Source organism: Cervus canadensis, chromosome 22 (genome assembly GCF_019320065.1).
Source record: "Cervus canadensis isolate Bull #8, Minnesota chromosome 22, ASM1932006v1, whole genome shotgun sequence".
Lineage (NCBI taxonomy): Eukaryota > Metazoa > Chordata > Mammalia > Artiodactyla > Cervidae > Cervus > Cervus canadensis.
Window position 1 is genome coordinate 30263681 of NC_057407.1, and position 20555 is coordinate 30284235.

Here is a 20555-nt window from a genome sequence, read left to right on the forward strand (position 1 = left end):
TCACAAATGTTCTCTACTTTGGCTTCCTTCACTTCCTGTCTCACTTCTTTACACTCCTACCTGTGCCTTCTAGGATCACCTCTAAAATAAACCTCTTGCACACAAACCTTTGCTTCAGGGCTTTTCTCTTGGAGTCCCCACCTAAGATACCCCGGCTATCTGGAGCTATATGGTGGCAACAGCTGGAGGCTTGCATCCTCCAGAGTCTGACTCAGTGGAGAGAGAACTTCCAAACATTTTCATCTAGGTGACTTCCCTGGTGGTCTAGTGGCTAAGGCTCTATGCCCCCAATCCAAGGGGCCCAGATTCCACCCTTGGTCACGGAGCAAGATCCCACATGCCAGAACTAAGAGTTTGTACACCACAATTAAAGATTCCACGTGCCACAACTAAAAAAAAAATTCCTCAAGCCGCAACTAAAGAAAAGATCCCGGAGCCCCGGCGAGAACCTCACCCGCCCGAGCAGGAGAAGCAGCCTCCGCAGCACAGCAGCAGCTCCAATGGCGTTAAAATAGAGAATGATGAATCAGTCAAAGAAGAGAAATCTGAATTAAAAGAAAAATCTACAGGGAATAAGAAGGCCAATAGATTCCATCCTTATTCAAAAGATAAGAATTCAGGCACTGGAGAAAAGAAGGGTCCAAATCGTAACAGAGTTTTTATTAGCAACATCCCATATGACATGAAATGGCAAGCTATTAAAGATCTAATGAGAGAAAAAGTTGGTGAGGTTACATACGTGGAGCTCTTTAAGGATGCGGAAGGAAAATCAAGGGGTTGTGGTGTGGTTGAATTCAAAGATGAAGAATTTGTCAAGAAAGCACTAGAGACAATGAACAAATATGACCTTAGTGGAAGACCTTTGAATATTAAAGAGGATCCTGATGGAGAAAATGCTCGTAGGGCATTGCAACGAACAGGAGGATCATTTCCAGGAGGACATGTACCCGATATGGGATCGGGATTGATGAATTTACCACCTTCCATTCTCAATAATCCAAACATTCCTCCTGAGGTTATCAGTAATTTGCAGGCTGGTAGACTTGGTTCCACAATTTTTGTTGCTAATCTTGACTTCAAAGTTGGTTGGAAGAAGCTAAAGGAAGTGTTCAGCATAGCTGGAACTGTAAAGCGGGCAGATATTAAAGAAGACAAAGATGGCAAGAGCAGAGGAATGGGCACAGTCACTTTTGAACAAGCAATTGAAGCAGTTCAAGCTATTTCTATGTTCAATGGGCAGTTTTTGTTTGATAGACCTATGCATGTGAAAATGGATGACAAGTCTGTCCCTCATGAAGACTACCGTTCACATGACAGTAAAACACCACAGTTACCACGTGGTCTTGGAGGCATTGGAATGGGACTTGGTCCAGGTGGACAACCTATTAGTGCCAGCCAGTTGAACATAGGTGGTGTAATGGGAAATTTAGGTCCAAGTGGTATGGGAATGGATGGTCCAGGTTTTGGAGGAATGAATAGAATTGGAGGAGGAATTGGGTTTGGTGGCCTGGAAGCAATGAATAGCATGGGAGGATTTGGAGGAGTTGGTCGAATGGGAGCTGCCTTTTGACTTGACTTGGCAGAAACTAAAAGAGAAATTCAGTCAGTGTGGTCATGTAATGTTTGCAGAAATAAAAATGGAGAATGGAAAGTCAAAAGGCTGTGGAACGGTCAGATTTGACTCCCCAGAATCAGCTGAAAAAGCCTGCAGAATAATGAATGGCATAAAAATCAGTGGCAGAGAAATTGACGTTCGCTTGGATCGTAATGCATAATTTGAAACCACGGTTGGAACATTCTTATATCTGTTTTGCTGAATCTCCTAGTAAACGTCATTTTTTAAGTAATACTGTCTGCTTACAAAAAGTTGTAAAAATGAACTTCTAAAACTTCCCACCAGTTTTTAACAGTATAGTGTTAAATATACTGTGATTTTTTGTTAATCTCAAGTTTGGGTTTTTAAGACAGCAAGTCTGGTCATTCAGTTTAAATGAATGGTTATACTAGTTTTAATGAAGTAAGCCATTTTTTTGTTATTTTCAGTTCTACATAGTGGGATTTGTTTGTTAAAAGTGTCCCCAGTTTTTATCAACTTATTGTAAGGTAAAGCATAGATGGTTTTTTCCAAAACTTCTGTTTAATATATGTAATTGTCCTTGAAAAGAAAGGGCTCAGACAAATTAGGATATGATTTTGGTTGACTTTAAATTACTTTTGTTGATTAAAAAATTACTGTAAGGAAGTTTTAGATCCTGAAGTTCAGAATATTTTTTATTTGAGTTAAATGAAGAAATGGAGTTTTTCTTCAAAAAAAAAAAAAAAAAAAAGAAAAGATCCCACAAGCTGCAACCAAGATCTGGTGCAGCTAAATAAATAAAGAGGTAAATAAAACATATATTTAAAAAAATTCCATTTAAAATCCTGAGCCCAACTCTCATGGTGCAGGATTGGTCACATTTTCATCCCTGGTTTGAAACATACCCATCGACCAGCTCTGGGCACCTACACCATAAAACCGAGAAGCTACGGCTAATTTCATTCAATCTCATGGTCTGGAGGAGGAGGAGGGATGGATTCTGAATGAATAATCATGATGCTGCTATAGAGACAATGTTGATGGGATCATCAGCAGGTCAGATCACTAAGAATCCACAGCATGTGGGGCGCTAAACAAGGACAAAGTTCAGAGAAGTTTGACACAAGTTCTAACTTGGTGGGGAGGGTCACGTGAGATTAAGGCTGAAGTGAAAGTTGCTCAGTTGTGTGATTCTTTGTGACCCCATGGACTATACAGTCCATGGAATTCTCCATGCCAGAGTACTGGAGTAGGCAGCCTTTCCCTTCTCCAGGGATTTTCCCAACCCAGGGATTGAACATAGGTATCCCGCATTACAGGCAGATTCTTTACCAGCTGAGCCACAGGGACGCACATTAAGGCTGAAGGAACCTGAAACATCACCTTCTGAGTTTCCCAAACTGGCACCATCTCCTTGATAATTTTCATCCTTGATAATTGTCTTCTTCATAATAACCCTGTGTTTTGTATTTTGAAATACCACGTCCTCCAAACAAAACAGCATGCATTCATATAATTAATTCATCCTTACATTTTAAAAAGTAATAAATGGCATTATTGAGTTCATGTTCTTAATTACAAGAAAACATAGCACTTGCAATTTTTCTTGGAAATATTTTAAAAAGTTTCCACTCCTTTCTGTCCTTTTCAGTCCTTAGGAGCTGGGGAATCCCTTCATTTGATGTCTGAGGTCTACTGCATTTATGATATTCCAAAAGGAGACTGGATAACAAATTGGACCATTTCATTTACATTAAGTAGTTTTCATAGCTTGGTGAATTATACTTCAGGTCACATTTTGCAAGAAAATCCCCATGCTTCATTATCACAGACTTTGTATTAGAAGGAATCTGGGAGATTATGTAATTCAACTTCTAGCTAAAAAACTTGACATTAAGTGATGAACCTAGGTTCCCACATTCATTTATAAGCCCAGAATATTATGCATCTTTATGTGCAAGGCTGTGTTCCAGGATCTTGAGAAAACACAGTGAAATAATGGAGAAGGTTTCTAACAAAGTAGGGGAGGCAGATCCCTCCCCCAAAATTTATTGGTTGTTGGTATAACACAGAAATAACTTGGAAGCTGTCATTTTCATCAACACAATAAGACAAAGTCTAAACAAAACAAAAGTAAGCAAGACTAAGATCCATAGAAGAATTGAGATCAGGGGGCAAACTGCTGCCTGGAAAACTGGAGAGACAGACAGGTGGATACAGAGCACCACAGTTTCCTGACAGCAGAAATCCCAGGACAGGAACCAGTACAGGCAGCGATAACTTATTCTGTAATTGATGAATTGTTGGGGCTCAGCATGGACTAGCTTGAGAATTAGAAATTCCAATGGACTCCTCACACTTGTGTGAGCTTTACCTCCAGGAGCCCCACCAGCTCCTCAGGGTGAAAGTACAAGAAAAATCTCCTCATTCTTCTGGCAATAGAAAGGGAAAGGAACCATTTCGGAAAAGACTGTACTTAGCACTATGGAGGAGATAAAATAAATGCCGAAGGAGTGGTGAATGAAGAACCAGATAAAGGGAGTGGCAGGCACAAAGGCTGTGGGTGAGAACTCAGCCTGTCCTAGGAACTGAGAGGAGACCAATGGCTGGAACTAGCCCAGGGAGGGATGACTGAGCTGATGTGGTTGTAGGAAGGCAGGGTCAGATCCCTCAGGGACATAGAACGACATTTGTTCCTCATTCTCCTAATAAGTTGAATCCCTTTTATACAAGTTTGATAGCAGACGAGCTGGGACATGAGTTCAGGCCTCTCTGCTTTCCATCTAGTGTCCTACTGCCCCAACACATAAATGATTAATCCTAGAACATATGGTCCAAAACAAATCTATTTAGGAGCAGGCAAGCTTTTCAGAAGCTTCAAAATAAGGCGTCTCCTACAGGGGGAGAGAAGTAGTGAAACAACCTTGTACAGTGTGTAGCCTGGGTAGAGACTAACTATATGCAGACCTCATTCTACTGCAATTTGCAGAGAGCACATTTTTTAAAAGTTGAAGGTCTGTGGCAACCTTGCATCAATCAAGTCTATCAGAGCCATCTCTCCAACAGTGTTTAATCACTTTGTGTCTCTATGCAACATTTTGATTATTCTCACAGTATTTCAAACTTTTCATTATTATTGTACTTGTTATGGTGAGCTGTGATCTTTGTGACTATGGCAAAAAGATGACAACTCACTGAAGGCTCAGATGGTGGTTAGTATTTTTCTTTTTAGCACTAAAGTATTTTAAATTAAGATATGGACATTCTTTTTAGACATAATGCTATTGCACACTTAATATAAAGTACGGTAGGAACATAACTTTTATATGCATTCAGAAAAAAAAACTCATGCAATTTACTTTATTGTGATATTCACTTTATTGAGGTGATCTGGAAACAAACCCAAAATATCACTGAGCTCTGCCTGTATATTCAAATTCTGGGTCTGCCACTGATCAGTGTTGTGGTCAGGGACAAGTTACTCTACTTTTCTGGGTCCCTGTTTCCTCTCCTAAGAAAAGGAGATAATAAAGTACCTCTAGATAGGGTTGTGGAGACCATTGCATTAAATGAGATAAAGATTGATTTTTGCCCAAGTCTGTTTATTTCCTAGTTTTCTATCTCTGGAAATGGTACTACCTCCCATCTAGGTTAGTGGCTCAAGACAAAAACTCTTAGAGTTACCCCTGATTTTTCTCCTTTCCTTGGATGCCAGATCCATCAATAAGCCTAGATGACTCTATTTCTGAAATACATCCTAAACATGTGCACTTAGGTTTCTTTCAATTGCCAGTACCTCAGACCAAGACAACATCTTATCTTCCCCAGTCTTCTGAAATGGCACCCTCCCAAGACTCCCCGCTTTCCTCTTTCTTCCTACAATCCATTCTTCACAAAACAGTCATTTATCATTGCTCAACGTAATTTGATTATGTGTAACTCCTCAGAGTAAACTCATCCAGTAGCTTCTCAGGACACTTAGAATAACACCCCCAGTCCATGGCTCTCTGATCTTGCCCCAATCTATTTCGCAGTCCCACTCCCATCTCTACCATGCTCAGGGAGATGGAGAGGAGCAAGGTACTCTATTCTCAGCCTTTCTGTAATAGCCCAGCCATGGATTGAAATGGCAATGTGAACTCGCCCATATTGGACTAGGGGCTTGGGTATTAGCTTTGCCCAGTGGCATGGGTCACATACATTCAGCATAAACAAAACCAGGATCTGACTGTGGCTCAGATCATGAACTCAGATCATGGATATGGATATGATATGATATGATAAATGATATGGACCTTCTTAAGCAGAGGAGATTAAGAAGAGGTGGCAAGAAAACACAGAAGAACTAAAAAAAAAAAAAAAGGTCTTAATGACCCAGATAATCACGATGGTGTGGTCACTCACCTAAAGCCAGACATCCTGGAATGTGAAGTTAAGTGGGTCTTAGGAATCATCACTATGAACAAAGCTAGTTGAGGTGATAGAATTCCAGTCAAGCTATTTCAAATCCTAAAAGATGATGCTGTGAAAGTGCTGCACTCAATATGCCAGCAAATTTGGAAAACTCAGCAGTGGCTACAGGACTGGGAAAGGTCAGTCTTCATTCCAGTCCCAAAGGATGGCAATGCCAAAGAATGCTCAAACTACTGCACAATTGCACTCGTCTCACACGCTAGCAATGTAATGCTCAAAATTCTCCAAGCAAGGCTTCAGCAATACGTGAACCAAGAACTTCCAGATGTTTAAGCTGGATTTAGAAAAGGCAGAGGAACCAGAGATCAAATTGCCAACATCCATCGGATCATTGAGAAAACAAAAGAGTTCCAGAAAAACATCTACTTCTGCTTTATTGACTATGCCAAAGCCTTTGACTGTATGGATCACAACAAACTGGAAAATTCTGAAAGAGATGGGAATACCAGACCACCTTACCTGCCTCCTGAGAAATCTGTATGCAGATCAGGAAGCAACAGTTAGAACCGAACACGGAACAATGGACTGGTTCCAAATTGGCAAAGGAGTACATCAAGGCTGTATATTGTCACCCTGTTTATTTAACTTACATACAGAGTACATTATGCGAAATGCCAGGCTGGATGAAACACAGGTTGGAATTAAGATTGCTGGGAGAAATATCAATAACCTCAGATATGCAGATGACACCACACTTATGGCAGAAAGCAAAGAGGAACTAAAGAGCCTCGTGATGAAAGTGAAAGAGGAGAATGAAAAAACTGACTTAAAATTCAATATTCAAAAAACTAAGATCATGGCATCTGGTCCCATCACCTCATGGCAAATAGATGGGGCAACAATGGAAACAGTTACAGACTTTATTTTCTTGGGCTCCAAAATCACTGCAGGTTGGTGACTGCAGCCATGAAATTAAGAGACGCTTGCTCCTTGGAAGAAAAGCTATGACCAACCTAGATAGCATATTAAAAAGTGGACATTACTTTGCCTACAAAGGTCCATCTAGTCAAAGCTATGGTTTTTCCAGTAGTCATGTATGGGTGTGAGAGTTGGACCATGAAGAATGCTGAGTGCCGAACAACTGATGCTTTCAAACTGTGGTGTTGGAGAAGACTCTTGAGAGTCGCTTGGACTGCAAAGAGATCCAACCAGCCAATCCTAAAGGAAATTAGTCCTGAATAATCATTGGAAGTACTAATGGTGAAGCTGAAGCTCCAATACTTTTCCACCTGATGGGAAGAACTGACTCATTGGAAAAGACCCTGATGCTGAGAAAGATTGAAGGCAGGAGGAGAAGGGCACGACAGAGGATGAGATGGTTGGATGGTGTCACCAACTCGATGGACATGAGTTTGAGCAAGCTCTGGGTTTTGGCGATGGACAGGGAGTGACTGAATTGAACTGAGTGGCATGGGAGTGGTTACGATGTGGACAGGGCCCTGAAATATATTTTTTAAATAATTTTATTTATCTTGGCTGTGCTGGGTCTTCATTGTTGCACAAGCTTTTGTCTAGCTGTGGCAAGCAGGGGCTACTTTTTAGTTTCACTGGGCAGGCTTCTCATTGTAGTGGTTTCTCTAGTTGCAGAGCATAGGCTCTAGGCACATGACCTTCAGTAGTTGCAGCTCCTGGGCCCTAGAGCACAGACTCAGTAGTCATGGCACTCAGACTTAGTTGCTGCACGGCACGTGGGATCTTCCAGAACTAGGGATCAAACCCATGTCCTCTGCTTGGCAGGCTGACTCTTTGCCAGTGAACCACCAGGGAAGCCCAGACCCCTGAAATCCTGTGTACAGTCCGGTGTAGCCTTTTATGCTTCTGTGATCTGCCAGGAAAAGAATGTGCCCCAGGTAACTGCCTGTCCAAAAAATGTGCAGCACATCTGAGTCCAGCCTATAGTCTGGAACCATGCCTGAGTTAGCAGTGGTTTTGTTGCCACAGCTCTGGAAGACAACAAAAATTAGTGCCTGCTGCTATAAGCCACCAAGTTTAATGTCTGCATTGTAGCATTACTGCAGCCAGAGTTCATTAATATACCCAGGCCCTCACTTTTCTTTCCATTACCTGCAATTTTCTTGACTGTTCCCTCTGTGTGAAGCTATTCTCCTCATTGGGAACAGAGTTTCTCAATTTGGCAGTACTGACATTTGGAGTTGGATATTTGCTCTGGGGGCTGGCCTGTGCATTATAGGATGTTGAGCACTATCCCCGACCTCTCCCCACCAGAGGCCAGTAGCTACTCCTCCTGGTCCCCAGTTGTGACAGCCAAGAATGTCTCCAGACATTGCCCAATGTCCCTCAGGAACAGAATCACCCGTGGTTGAAAACCAGTATTCTGGAACATATGCCCCATCTTCCTAAACAGATCTCCTTCCAACCATTTAGATTCCCCCTCTAATATCCACAATTGATAATCCATCCTCTTAACTCATTTCTTTCTGTACCTGTTTTCCTGCCTCTCCCTCTTGCCACCCCATAGAACGTGGCACATGACAGGCATCAAATAAGCCTATTCTAACAAATGAAAGGCTGGAAAACACCCTGTCGACTGTTTTGACTGTAAAGCATTATGCAAATTAATTATCAGAATAATAAAAGATAGGAAAGTCATCAGAAGCAGACCCACACACAGTTTAGCAGCTGTGAAGTTTCTGATACTATAATTTTCCCTTCTGCCACTGCTGCCCTGTGAGTTTCAGACAGAACTCTGGAGCCTGAGCTGGGTTTGATTGACTAAGACAGAAAGAGCCCTCACTGGTCTTAGGATATCTTTAGAATGGATTTAAACACCAAAATAGTTCCGTGGGTATGATTTAATTTGTTTCCCCCAAACAGCTGTGCCCCCTACTGATAACTCTAGCTCTGTTGCACATGTAACCTTCAAACAGCCACAAGTTAATAGATGGGGGGAGGCATGTCAAAGCAGGTGAAGAGTGGTGCCAACCTGTTTCTTAATAACTAATTGTGCACAAAATTTATCATCACCCTCACACATCCTCTTTCTTAATAACAGTTGACAATGCCAGTTTTCCCAGTGGTGTCAGCCCATCGCTGAGTTGTTGTTTGTTTGTTAGTCTTTTCAAATAAAGACATCATTTAAACACAGAAGCAGCAACATCAAAGGGTACAAAAGGGGTTTCGGTGGTTTAACAGGCAAAGACCAGGCGAAGGCAGGTGGGCTGGTGCCCGGTGCCCAGATCAAACTTTGATCTGCAAGCTGGTGAGATAAGAAACAGCCCTCGCTGTCCGGGGGGATGACAGTGAATAGGATTTGGGCACTGGGGAAAGGAGGTAGAGACAAAGATGAATGGCTGACAAGGTCTTCCTGGAGCCCAGAAATGACTGATCTGTTTTAACTCAATCTCATAAGACCAGATACCACACGGTAGACTCTCGGAGCTTTACAACTCCCCTTGGAAGTTTTTACAAACGCCTGATTTAAATTCCTTGTTTCCAGTTTGAGTTTACTTCATCTCAATCTTTCTTTTCGGAAGCTGTGGAAAGTTGCTCCCCCTGATGATCCAAGTCCCACTGACACTGAAAAGCCATCAACAGCTCTACCTTGACCCTTCCCCTGCAGAGGGGTTCGCAGCTTCTGCTTAGACCCTCCTCTTCAGGGACTACCCTCTCCGTTTCTCTGCTTACCAGGAGCCATTGAGTTATCCTTCTCAAGAACATCTGGCTCCAGCTCAGCCAATCGAATCCTGTCCCTTTAGAACCAAGACATACAGAAGGCAGCTGAGTCACATTACAAGAAAGTGCTAAAGCAGGAATCATAAATGGGACAGATTCAGCTGGCAGATGTTTATTTTGGCCCGCATAGTTTCTTTTCTTTTTTTAATTTACCAACCCCCCTGACCCACCAGATTTTTACTTCTCTTAGGAAGTGGACGATCTGGCTATTCCGGGCCTCTGTTGCTAGAAGGCGTGCCATCAGCTGGAGCTGAGTAGTGCCCTCTTTAGACAGGGCTCCTGCTCTCCACTTGTCCACTTCCCTGCCCTGCCATGATTATGACTGTCCTCGTTTATGCTACCTCCTAGGGCTCGGAAGCATTATAGTTTGAGGTTTCTGCTCTAGAAGGAAAAATCCCAAACACCAGTTGGAGCAGTCCTGGCTCCACTCTGCTGCAGCCATCATCATATTGATGGAGTCTATGAGATAGCCTCTAACTGTGACGGGCTGAATTATGCCCCCTCAAATTCACACATTGAAGTCCTAACCCCTAATACCTCAGAATGTGACTGTACTCAGAGATAGGGCCTTTAAAGAGGTCCTTAAGGTTAAATAAGGCCATGAGAGTGTGTCCTAATCCAACATGACTGTATCCTTAAAGGAAGAATGAGACACCAGGAATGGACCTGCGCAGAGGAAAGGCCATGTGAGGACACAGCAAGGACACACCCTCTGGTGGCCGTCTACTTGAAAGGAGAGAGTCCTCAGAGGAAACCAACCCTGGTGACACCTTGATCTTGGATGGACCTAAAAGCCTCCAGAACTATGAGACAGTAAATTTCTACTGATGAAGCCACCCAGCCTGGGGTACTTTGTTATACCATCCAAAATAAACTGAGACAATATCTCATCAGTGACCGCCACCCCAAAGAAACTCTTTCTGTTACTTGAAAATAAAGAGTCCCAATGAATAACTATGCTCTCTCTACTCTTCTTCATTTTACCCAGGCCCCTGTCTTGAACTTGTCATTGTGTTTTATGCGAAGCTCCACATGTGAAAGCTTATAAACTAAGGTAAATGAGTCAGTCTTGGTGAAAATAGACATGGAAAGTCAGAAATGGAGGCAAATATTCATGCCCTCTTCAGGAACAGGATGACACATCTGAACACTGTTCTTGTTGTTCAGTTGCTAACTTGTAGCTGACTCTTTGTGGCGCTATATGGCCTGCAGCATGCCAGGCTTCCCTGTCACTGACTCTCTTCCAGAGTTTGCTCAGATTCATGTCCACTGAGTTGGTGATGCTATCTAACCATCTCATCTTTTGCCGTTCGCTTCTCCTTTTGCCTTCAACCTTTCCCAGCATCAGAGTCTTTTCCAATGAGTCGGCTTTTTGTATCAGGTGGCTAAAGTAGTGGAGCTTCAGTTTCAGCATCAGTCCTTCCAAAGAATATTCAGGGTTGATTTCCTTTAGGAATGACTGGTTTGATCTCTTTGCAGTCCAAGTGACTCTCAAGAGTCTTCTCCAGCACCACAAGTCAAAAGCGTCAATTCTTTGGCACTCAACCTTCTTTATGGTCAAACTCTCACAACTGTACACAACCACTGGAAAAGCCATAGCTTTGACTATACCAACCACTGTCAGCAAAGTGATATCCCTGCTTTTTACTACACTGTCTAGGTTTGTCATAGCTTTCCTTCCAAGGAGCCAGTGTCTTCTAAATTCCTGGCTGAAATCACTGTCCATAGTGATTTTGGAGCCTAAGAAAATAAAGTCTGTCACTTCTACTTTTTCCCCTTCTACTTGCCATGAAGTGATAGGACTAGATGCCATGATCTTAGTTTTTTGAATACTGAGTTTTAAGTCAGCTTTTTTCACTCTCCTCTTTCACCCTCACCAAGAGGCTCTTTACTTCCTCTTCAATTTCTATCATCAGAATGGTTATCATCTGCATATCTGAGGTTGTTGATATTTCTCCCAACAGCTATGATTCCAGCTTGTGATTCATCCAGCCCATCATTTCACATGATGTACTCTGCATAAAAGCTAAATAAGCAGGGTGACAATATACAGCCTTGTCGTACTTCTTTCCCAATTTGTAACCAATCCATTGTTCCATGTAAAGTTCTAATCGTTGCTTCTTGACTTGCATACAGATTTCTCAGGAGGCAGGTCAGGTGCTCTGGTATCTCTTGAAGAATTTTCCACAGTTTGTTGTGGTCCACACAGTCAAAGGCTTTAGCATAGCCAATGAAGCAGAAATAGATGTTTTCCTGGAATTCCTTTGCTTTCTGTATGATCCAATGAACATTGGCAATTTAATCTCTGGCTCCTGTGCCTTTTCTAAACGTAGCTTGTACATCTGCAAGTTCTTGGTTCAAGTCCTGCTAGAGCTTAGCTTGAAGGATTCTGAGCATTACCTTGCTAGCACATGAACAGAGCACAATTGTACGGTAGTTTGAATATTCTTTGGCATTGGAATGAAGACTGACCTTTTCCAGGCCTGTGGCCAATGCCGAGTTTTCCAAATTTGCTGGCATATTGAGTGCAGCGCTTTAACAGCATCCTCTTTTAGGATTTGAAATGGTTCAGCTGGAATTTCATCACCTCCACAACCTTTGTTCATGGTAATTCTTCCCAATGCCACTTGACTTCACACTCCAGGAGGTCTGGTTCTAGGTGAGTGACCACACCATTGTGGTTATCTGAGCCATTAAGACCTTTTTTTTTTTTAAAGTTCTTCTGTGTATTCTTGCCACCTCTTCTTAATCTCCTCTGCTTCTGTTAGGTCCTTACCATTTCTGTCCTTTACTGTGCCCATCCTTTCATGAAATATTCCCTTGATATCTCCACTTTTCTTGAAGAGATCTCTAGTCTTTCCCATTCTATTGCTTTCTTCTACTTCTTTGCATTGTTCATTGAAGAAGGCCTTCTTATCTCTCCTTGCTATTCTCTGGAACTCTGCATTCAGTTGGGTATATCTTTTCCTTTCTCCCTTGCCTTTCACTTCTCTTCTTCCCTCAGCTATTTGTAAAGCTCCTCAGACAATCACTTTACCTTCTTGCGTTTCTTTTTCTTTGGGATGGTTTTGGTCACCACCTGCTATACTATGCTAGAAACCTCTGTCCATAGTTCTTCTTTCACTCTGTCTACCAGATCTAATCTCTTGAACCTATGTGCCACCTCCACTGTGTAACAATTAGGAATTTGACTTAGGTCGTACCTGAATGGTCTAGTGGTTTTCCCTACTTCCTTTAGTTTAAGCCTGAATTCTGCAATAAGGAGGTCATAATCTGAGCCAGAGTCAGCTCCAAGTTTTATTTTTGCTGACTGTATAGTATTTCTCCATCTTTGGCTTCAACAAATACAATCAATCTGATTTCAGTATTGACCATCTGGTGAAGTCCAGGCCTAGAGTCATCTCTTGTGTTGTTGGAAGATGGTGTTTGCACTGACCAGTGAGTCTTCTTGACAAAACTCTGTTAGTTTTGCCCTGCTTCATTTTGTACTCCAAGGTCAAACTTGCCTGTTGCTTCAGGTATCTCTTGACTCCCTACTTATGCATTCTAATCCCCTATGATGAAAAGGACATCTCTTTTGGTGTTAGTTCCAGAAGGCCTTCTAGGTCTTCATAGAAATGGTTAACTTTAGCTTCTTCAGCATTAGTGGTTTTGGTATAGGCTTGGATTACTGTGATGTTGAATGGTTTGCCTTGGAAATGAACCAAGATTGTTTTGTTGTTTTTGAGATTGCATTCAAGTACCACATTTCAGACTCTTTTGTTGACCATGAGGGATACTCCATTTCTTCTAAGGGACTCTTGCCCACAGTAGTAGATATAAATGTCATCTGAATTAAATTCACCCTTTCCCTTTCATTTGAGTTCACTGGTTCCTAAGATATGTATGTTCACTCTTAATATCTCCTGCTTGACCATGTCCAGTTTACCTTAATTCATGGACCTAATATGCTAGGTTCCTATGCAATATTGTTCTTTACAACATTCTTCTTTCACCACCAGACACATCCACAACTGGACAGAGGTTTCCGTTTTGGTCCAGCCACTTTTCTGGATCTATTTGTAACTGCCCTCCACTCATCCTCAGTAGCATATCAGACACCTTCCAACCTGGGGGGACTGTCTTCCAGGGTCATATCTTTTTGCCTTTTCACACTGTTCATGTGGTTCTTGGGGCAAGAATACTGGAGTGACTTGCTATTCTCTCCTCCAGTGGACCACATTTTGTCAGAACTCTCCACTGTGACCCATCTGTCTTGTGTGGCCCTGTATGGCATGGTTCATAGTTTCATTGTTACACAAGCCCCTTTGCCATGGCAGGGCTGTGATCCATGAAGGGGACCTGAATATTATGCTTGGACAAATACTAATATCCACCTCTTTGGAAAATATGAGTATCTTTCTCTTATATGTGAAAGAGCTCAGAAAGGGATCTAGATCTTGCTTTCTCAACGAAGACTATCTCGAGTCAAGGAGGGGAAAATTGAGTCTTGGGTGTAAAAAAACCAAACTTTCCTCTTTCTGTGTGTAAGTTACAGATATACATATGGCACACAAACAGACACACATTTGTGGTTTTAAAATTTCATGAGAGGTTGACCAGGAAAAAATGTCTAATCTAAAAAGGCTTTTTGGAGGGGATGGTAAAAATGGTGAGAAACCATAATCTGTATATTTGGTTCAGTATTAACACTCCTTTCTTGGAGGGCACTGTGCTGTAAGGACCATTTGCTTTCAGGGTCTTTACATAGTGACGCTAATGTGGGCAAATTTTAGGGATTTCCAAGTAGAAGAGAGATTTCTCAACTCATTGTGTAATTCAAACATAGACAAAACTATTCAGTTTTGCTGACTGAAGTACAAGGTTAGAAACAAGGAACTGCAAAGGGCACATCAGACACAGTTGAATGCCTGCCTGAGAGTGTCACCTACGCTCTTTTTCTTGCTGGCAAAGTTACCTCCCAAAATGGAGGTTGCAATCTGGTAACTTGCTTTCCTAGCCTCCTTTGCACCTAGAGCATATGCATGTGTGATCCAGTCCTAGGGATGGGGAATGGGGTTCCAACAAATAAAAAGAATCTTAAGACAAAACCCCGTCTCTCCTTCAGCTGTATATAGTCTTACCCTGTGTGTTACTTGACACTGTAGCAGCTATTTTGCGCCCATAAGGCCATGAGGCTAAGGAACTAAGGAGCTAAGGATAGTGAAAAGGAAGGAGCCAGAGATCGAGTCATGGATGACATTGATCACCATGGATGGAAATGACAACAGAAAAGAGCAATCAATAAAATTGACTATGTTTTATATTAGAAACAAAGCTAGATTTAGGAACAAGGGCTCAAGTACTATGGAAAAAGAACTAAGTAGAAGTCCTGCATCTTAGTTCTGTTTCCAGTACCAGCTGGATGAATGACTTTGGACAAGCTTCCTTAAATGTGGGGGGAAATGCTTATCCTGCTTTTTTAAGAGGATTTGTAGACCTCACTATGCTGAAACTACATTTCCCAGACTCCTCTTCCCTGTGTATAAAAATTTTTTTTCATGAAGCTTGAGAGGCAGAAGTGAAGCAGTAGCCTTTAAGTGCTGAAGGTCATTATGCTTGATGCAGTGAGGAACATATGGGAAGTAAGTACCAGTTGTTTCAGCTTGTTTCTACTTTCTCTCACCCCACTTTCAGCTATTCTTCCTGACTGCCAGCCCAGCTCACCAACATAGACCCCAGCACCCCGCCTCAGATGCTGGTAGACTTCATCCCAGGCTCTCCTTTTGCTGAGCCACCATGGCAGTGGAAAGTTCTTGCTCACCCATACTCCTTTGTAAGCTCTTACTCTCTACCTATATCAGAGTTTCTGGAGGAGAGGTTGTGGACTGGTTACTGACTTTACTCTGATACTCCAACTACCTGTTTTGGACCCTTAACTTCTCCCACAGTTGTTTAGGGTCTTCTTCTTAAAATAAATCCCTTATTGCATAACATTCACAGTGCTTCTGCTTTCCTGATTAAATTCCAAGAGATACATGAATCAAACGAAATCGTGGATCTGAAACAATGAGGACAGCACGGGCACATGGCAAGAACTTAATAAATCATCATCTTCGTCATCACTATCATCAATGTTTCCAGTGCTATTAATGCAAAAGAACTTAGAGAGTCTACTTTCTAATTTCCTACTATGCAGAAGATTAAACTAAGATGCTATCGGGTTAAATGATTTCTCTGGGGTCATATAGTTTCATCATGACCAGCAAGAATCAGAATTCGAGGCTTCTGATTCCTAATTCTACCCTTTTGCACAAACTTTGGCCTTTGCCCAAACAAACCTAGCATTCTGGTTATCACCTAATAGTTAGGATGCCATTGGTTGCAAGCAACATAAAACCCAACACAAATTGGCTTAAACAATATGGAGGGTTTCTTGGTTCATGTAACCAGAAAGTTGAGAGAGAGGGGGCTAACCTCAGGCATATTATCATGCCAGCAAGCTAAGCCCTGTTTTTTGTCAGACTCATCTCTCCTTTCTGCTGTGTCTCTGCCATGGCTCTCCTCATGGAAGAGAACCACAGTTGTCCTGAGAAAGACAGAAAACTTTTTTAAGCTAAGGTTCTGCGATTCAATATGATTGGACTGGTTTAGATCACCTGTCCACCTTCATCCAATCTCTGTTGTGGTGGCAGGGATGGTATGCAATGATTGGCTTAGTCTTGGTCATGGGCTGCCAACCTAGAACTGGCAGGAACAAACATGAGGGAGGGGGAGGGTTAGCTTGCCTAGAACTACGTGTATGCTAAGTTGCTCATTCATGTCCAGCTCTTTGCAACACCACGGACTGTAGCCCACCAGGCTCCTCGGTCCATGGTATTCCCCAGGCAAGAAAGCTGGAGTGAGTTGCTATTTCCTCCTCCAGGGTATCTTCCCTAGAACTACATGGACCCCTAAATGCAAACTGGGAGTGGTGATTGGGGACATAGGAAATAAATGCTGGGGAAGCAATATTTGTAGGGTAGTTATTCCATTTCTTGCCTTAGTATCTTTTCGCAGGGACCCGTTTTGGCTATCTGGATGAAGCCAGATGAGCACCATTTCCAAAAGGAATGTGCAGTCCTGGGTGATGTATTTAAAAACAGTGGTCATATGATTAAATATTTATGATCACTTAGTTTAATGTAAAACACCCATCAACCTGTCCATGAGTCATGTGGTTGGCAGGGGCATTAGGGCTGCCTATTGCATTTAATTAGTCCAAGAAAACACATGCCCTTGACCTACTCTTGGGTTATATCCCACAAAATGAAAATAAAGAATAAGGAAGCTGCCAGGACATAATAATTCTGTTCTTCTTGATGGTACAGACCCATACAGAAAAGCATGAAATTTCTTCTTTACCTTCAAAATGGGTTCTTTGTGGTTTTTTTCATTTTTACAACTAATTTGACATATAAATAACAAATGAGATCCACCAGTCTCAGGTTTTCAGCTTAACAAGGCTTGATACCCATAACAAGATAAAGGACATTTTCATCACACCAGAAAGTGCCCTCCTGTCCCTTCCAAGTCAATTTCCACCCCCACAACCACTATCTGATTTCCATCACCACAGATTAGATTTTTGTCTTTTCTTGGATTCACATAAATGGAATGAGTTAGTATATGCCTGGCGTCTGCACTTATATTGCTTTGAGATACATTCACATGTTTGACTGTGGCAGTCAGGTATTCATTTTATCACTGAGTAGTGTTCTACTACCTGACTATCATAATTGTGTTCATTTATTTTTCTGCAGTGTACATTGATGTCACTCCCAATTTTTGACTATTAGGAAAATAATGTTATAAACATTCTTGTATAATTCTTTTCATGCAGTACTGTTACAGCTCTTGACTAAGTCTCTAAGAGCAGAATTGTTGGGTGATAGGCTAAATATATGCCTAATTTATCAGAAACTGCTAAACAGTCCTCGAAGGTGGCTGTTCCACCATTATACCCTTAACAGCAGCATATGAGTTTTAGAACCTGATCCCCATTGCTGACACACTCGGTGATGACATCTTTGGATCCCAAAGGTCCATTTCTTCCCAGGTGAGAAAGGGAGTGTTGCGTGTGGGAACCCAGAAATGGTAGCTTCTGGATGACTCGGGTATGCAAGTCTTGGGTCTGGTGGCTCTCTGATCCATTCTCCCCAACTCTGGTTTTGCTATCTATCACAGGTGGCTGACCACTTCAGGCTGCCTTCCAGGGCCAGTGGCTCAAGGCTTTTCATTGGGTGTGACCACTGGGAGGTGCTGAGTTGGGTGTGGCCAACAGAGGGGCTGGATTGGCAACATTCTCTGGATTATAGAAAAAGCAATGGAATGTCAGAAAAACGTCTATCTCTGTTTCATCAACTATGCTAAAGACTTTGACTGTGTAGATCATGACAAACTGTGGAAAGTTCTTAGAGAAATGGGAATACCAGACCATCTTACCTATCTCCTGAGAAATCTGTATGCAGGTCAAGAAGCAACAGTTAGAACCCTGTATGGAATAACTGATTGGTTCAAGATTGAAAAAGGAGTGCGACAGGGCTGTCTGCTGTCACCCTGTTTGTTTAACCTATACACTGAGCACATCATGAGAAATTCTGGGTTGGATGAGTTACAAGCCAGAATCAAGGTAGGCGGGAGAAACATCAACAAGCTCAGATATGTGGGTGATACCATTCTAATGGCAGAAAGTGAAGAGGAGCTAAAGAACCTCTTGATGAGGGTGAAGGAGGAGTGTGAAAGAGCTGGCTTAAGACTAAATATTTAAAAAACTAAGCTCATGGCATCCGGCCCCATTATTGCATGGCAAATAAAAGGGGAAAAGGTGGAAGTAGTGACAGATGTCTTCTTCTTGGGCTCCAAAATCACTGCAGATGGTGACTGCAGCCATGAAATCAGAAGACGATTGCTTCTTGGCAAGAAAGTGGTAACAAACCTAGACAGTGTATTGAAAAGCAGAGACATTACTCTGCTGACAAAGGTCTGTAAAGTCAAGGCTTTGGTCTTCCCAGTGGTCATGTACGATTGTGATAGCTGGACCATAAAGAAGGCAGGACACCAAAGAACTGATGCCTTTGAACTGTGGTGTTGGAGAAGACTCCTGAAAGTCCCATGGACAGGAAGGAGATCAAACCAGTCAGTCTTAAGGCAGATTAACCCTGAATGTTCACTGGAAGAAGTGATGCTCAAGCTGAAGCACCGGTATGCTGGTCATCTGATGTGAATAGATGACTTATTGGAAAAGTCCCTAATGCTGGGAAAGATCGAGGACAGGAGAAGAGGGAGTCAGAGGATGAGATGGCTGGATGGCATCACTGATGCAATGAACATGAACTTGGGCAAACTCTGGGAGATGGTGAGGCACGGGGAGGCCTGGTGTGCTGCAGTTCATGGGGTCACAAAGAGTTGGACAGGACTGGGTGACTGAACAACAACAGCAAGAGGGACTGGGTTGACCATGGCCAACAGGAGACAGCTGCTGTGAGTCTGGAAGGCATGAAGAAGGAAAAGGTAGGGTTTTTCTCCTCCTCTGGTCTCCGGTGGCTTCTGTCACATAGACCATATGTCCTTCTTGGCACTGGCTTCCACTCACCACAGCTCTAGCCTCCACTGGGTGACACCAGCCCTGGACCTAGGTACCACCACCTGCTCCTTTTGTCTCTTAGCCTCATCATAGTGGTGTCCTCAGGCCCTTGGAAATCCCTAGGTTGCCTCCTAGTTCCTTGTTGCTTGCTTTTCAGCCCCTTCCTTCATCTGTGTAATCAGTTCCTTGTGTTAGATTCCCTTTGTTCACATACCGAGAGTGGGCTCTGTTTTCCTGCTTGGATCTTGACAGATACACACAGCATCAAGGATTAACAGAGATGATTTTGAGGCCAAATCACATCTGAGGCCTGCCAGGCTGATTTATTGTCAAATCCTAAAACTGCAAAAATAGGACAACCTTCTTCAGAAACACCATCTGGTACCACAATATTCCCCCTAATGTCTAGCCTAAATCCCTGCTGTGACAAAGTTTGCATCTGATAACCAGACACAACCAAGTCACTTGGCCTCAGGAGTGAATACGAGCATGGATGTTAGCAGGTATGGGGCCATGCCTTAGTACTGGCATGAGCCACAGTTGCATAGTAGGAGAAGGAAAGAGGGGGACTGAGAGGAAAAGGGATATTTCCAAGCAGCCACCATAATTGAGGATTGACCCAGATTCTAGGTCATCAGGCCACAGGCTTGGCTTTCAAGGGAAGCAGTTGTTTCTGCTGCTCCTCTGCTTCTTCCTTTGGATCTTAAAATAGCACCTGCCACATAGTAGATGATAAATATTTATTTGCATCATGGCATTTGTTTGTGCATTCATTTGTTGAATATCTACAAGTATGTGGATGATTTAGGAGTCTTGATTGCAAGTGATAGAAAGCCAAAACGAAGTGGCATAAGGGAAAAAAGTCACCAGAGTAATCCACACGGTTGAGGAGTTGAAGGATGTACTGGGTTCAGGCAAGTCTAGATCCAGATTCTCAAATGATGCATTAGGAGCTGCTGTCTTGCCATGTCTCGTCTCTGCTTTCTACTGTGTTGGCTTCATTCTAGACAATCTCTTCCAAGGGAAGGTAACAAGAAGGCTCCCAATAGCTCTTGGCTGATATTCTATCAAAACAATCACCATGGAGGAAAGAAAGAACCCGTCTTTTAAAACATTTTCCATGAAAACCTAGGGTTCATCACTCATCAACTCTGATTGCCCTGGCTTGAGTCTCCTGCCTCCCTTTTTGCCACAGTAGGAATTAGGACA

The 20555-nt window shown here is 42.5% G+C and overlaps 1 protein-coding gene across 1 annotated transcript; it reads left to right on the top strand.

Moving 5' to 3' along the window:
• The first annotated feature begins 337 nt into the window (after positions 1 to 337).
• LOC122424380 (myelin expression factor 2-like) lies at positions 338 to 1719 on the top strand. Its single transcript, XM_043442129.1, has one exon. It carries the CDS (start codon positions 338 to 340, stop codon positions 1568 to 1570), a length of 1233 nt encoding a protein of 410 aa, XP_043298064.1. The 3' UTR covers positions 1571 to 1719.
• Positions 1720 to 20555: the final 18836 nt, after the last annotated feature.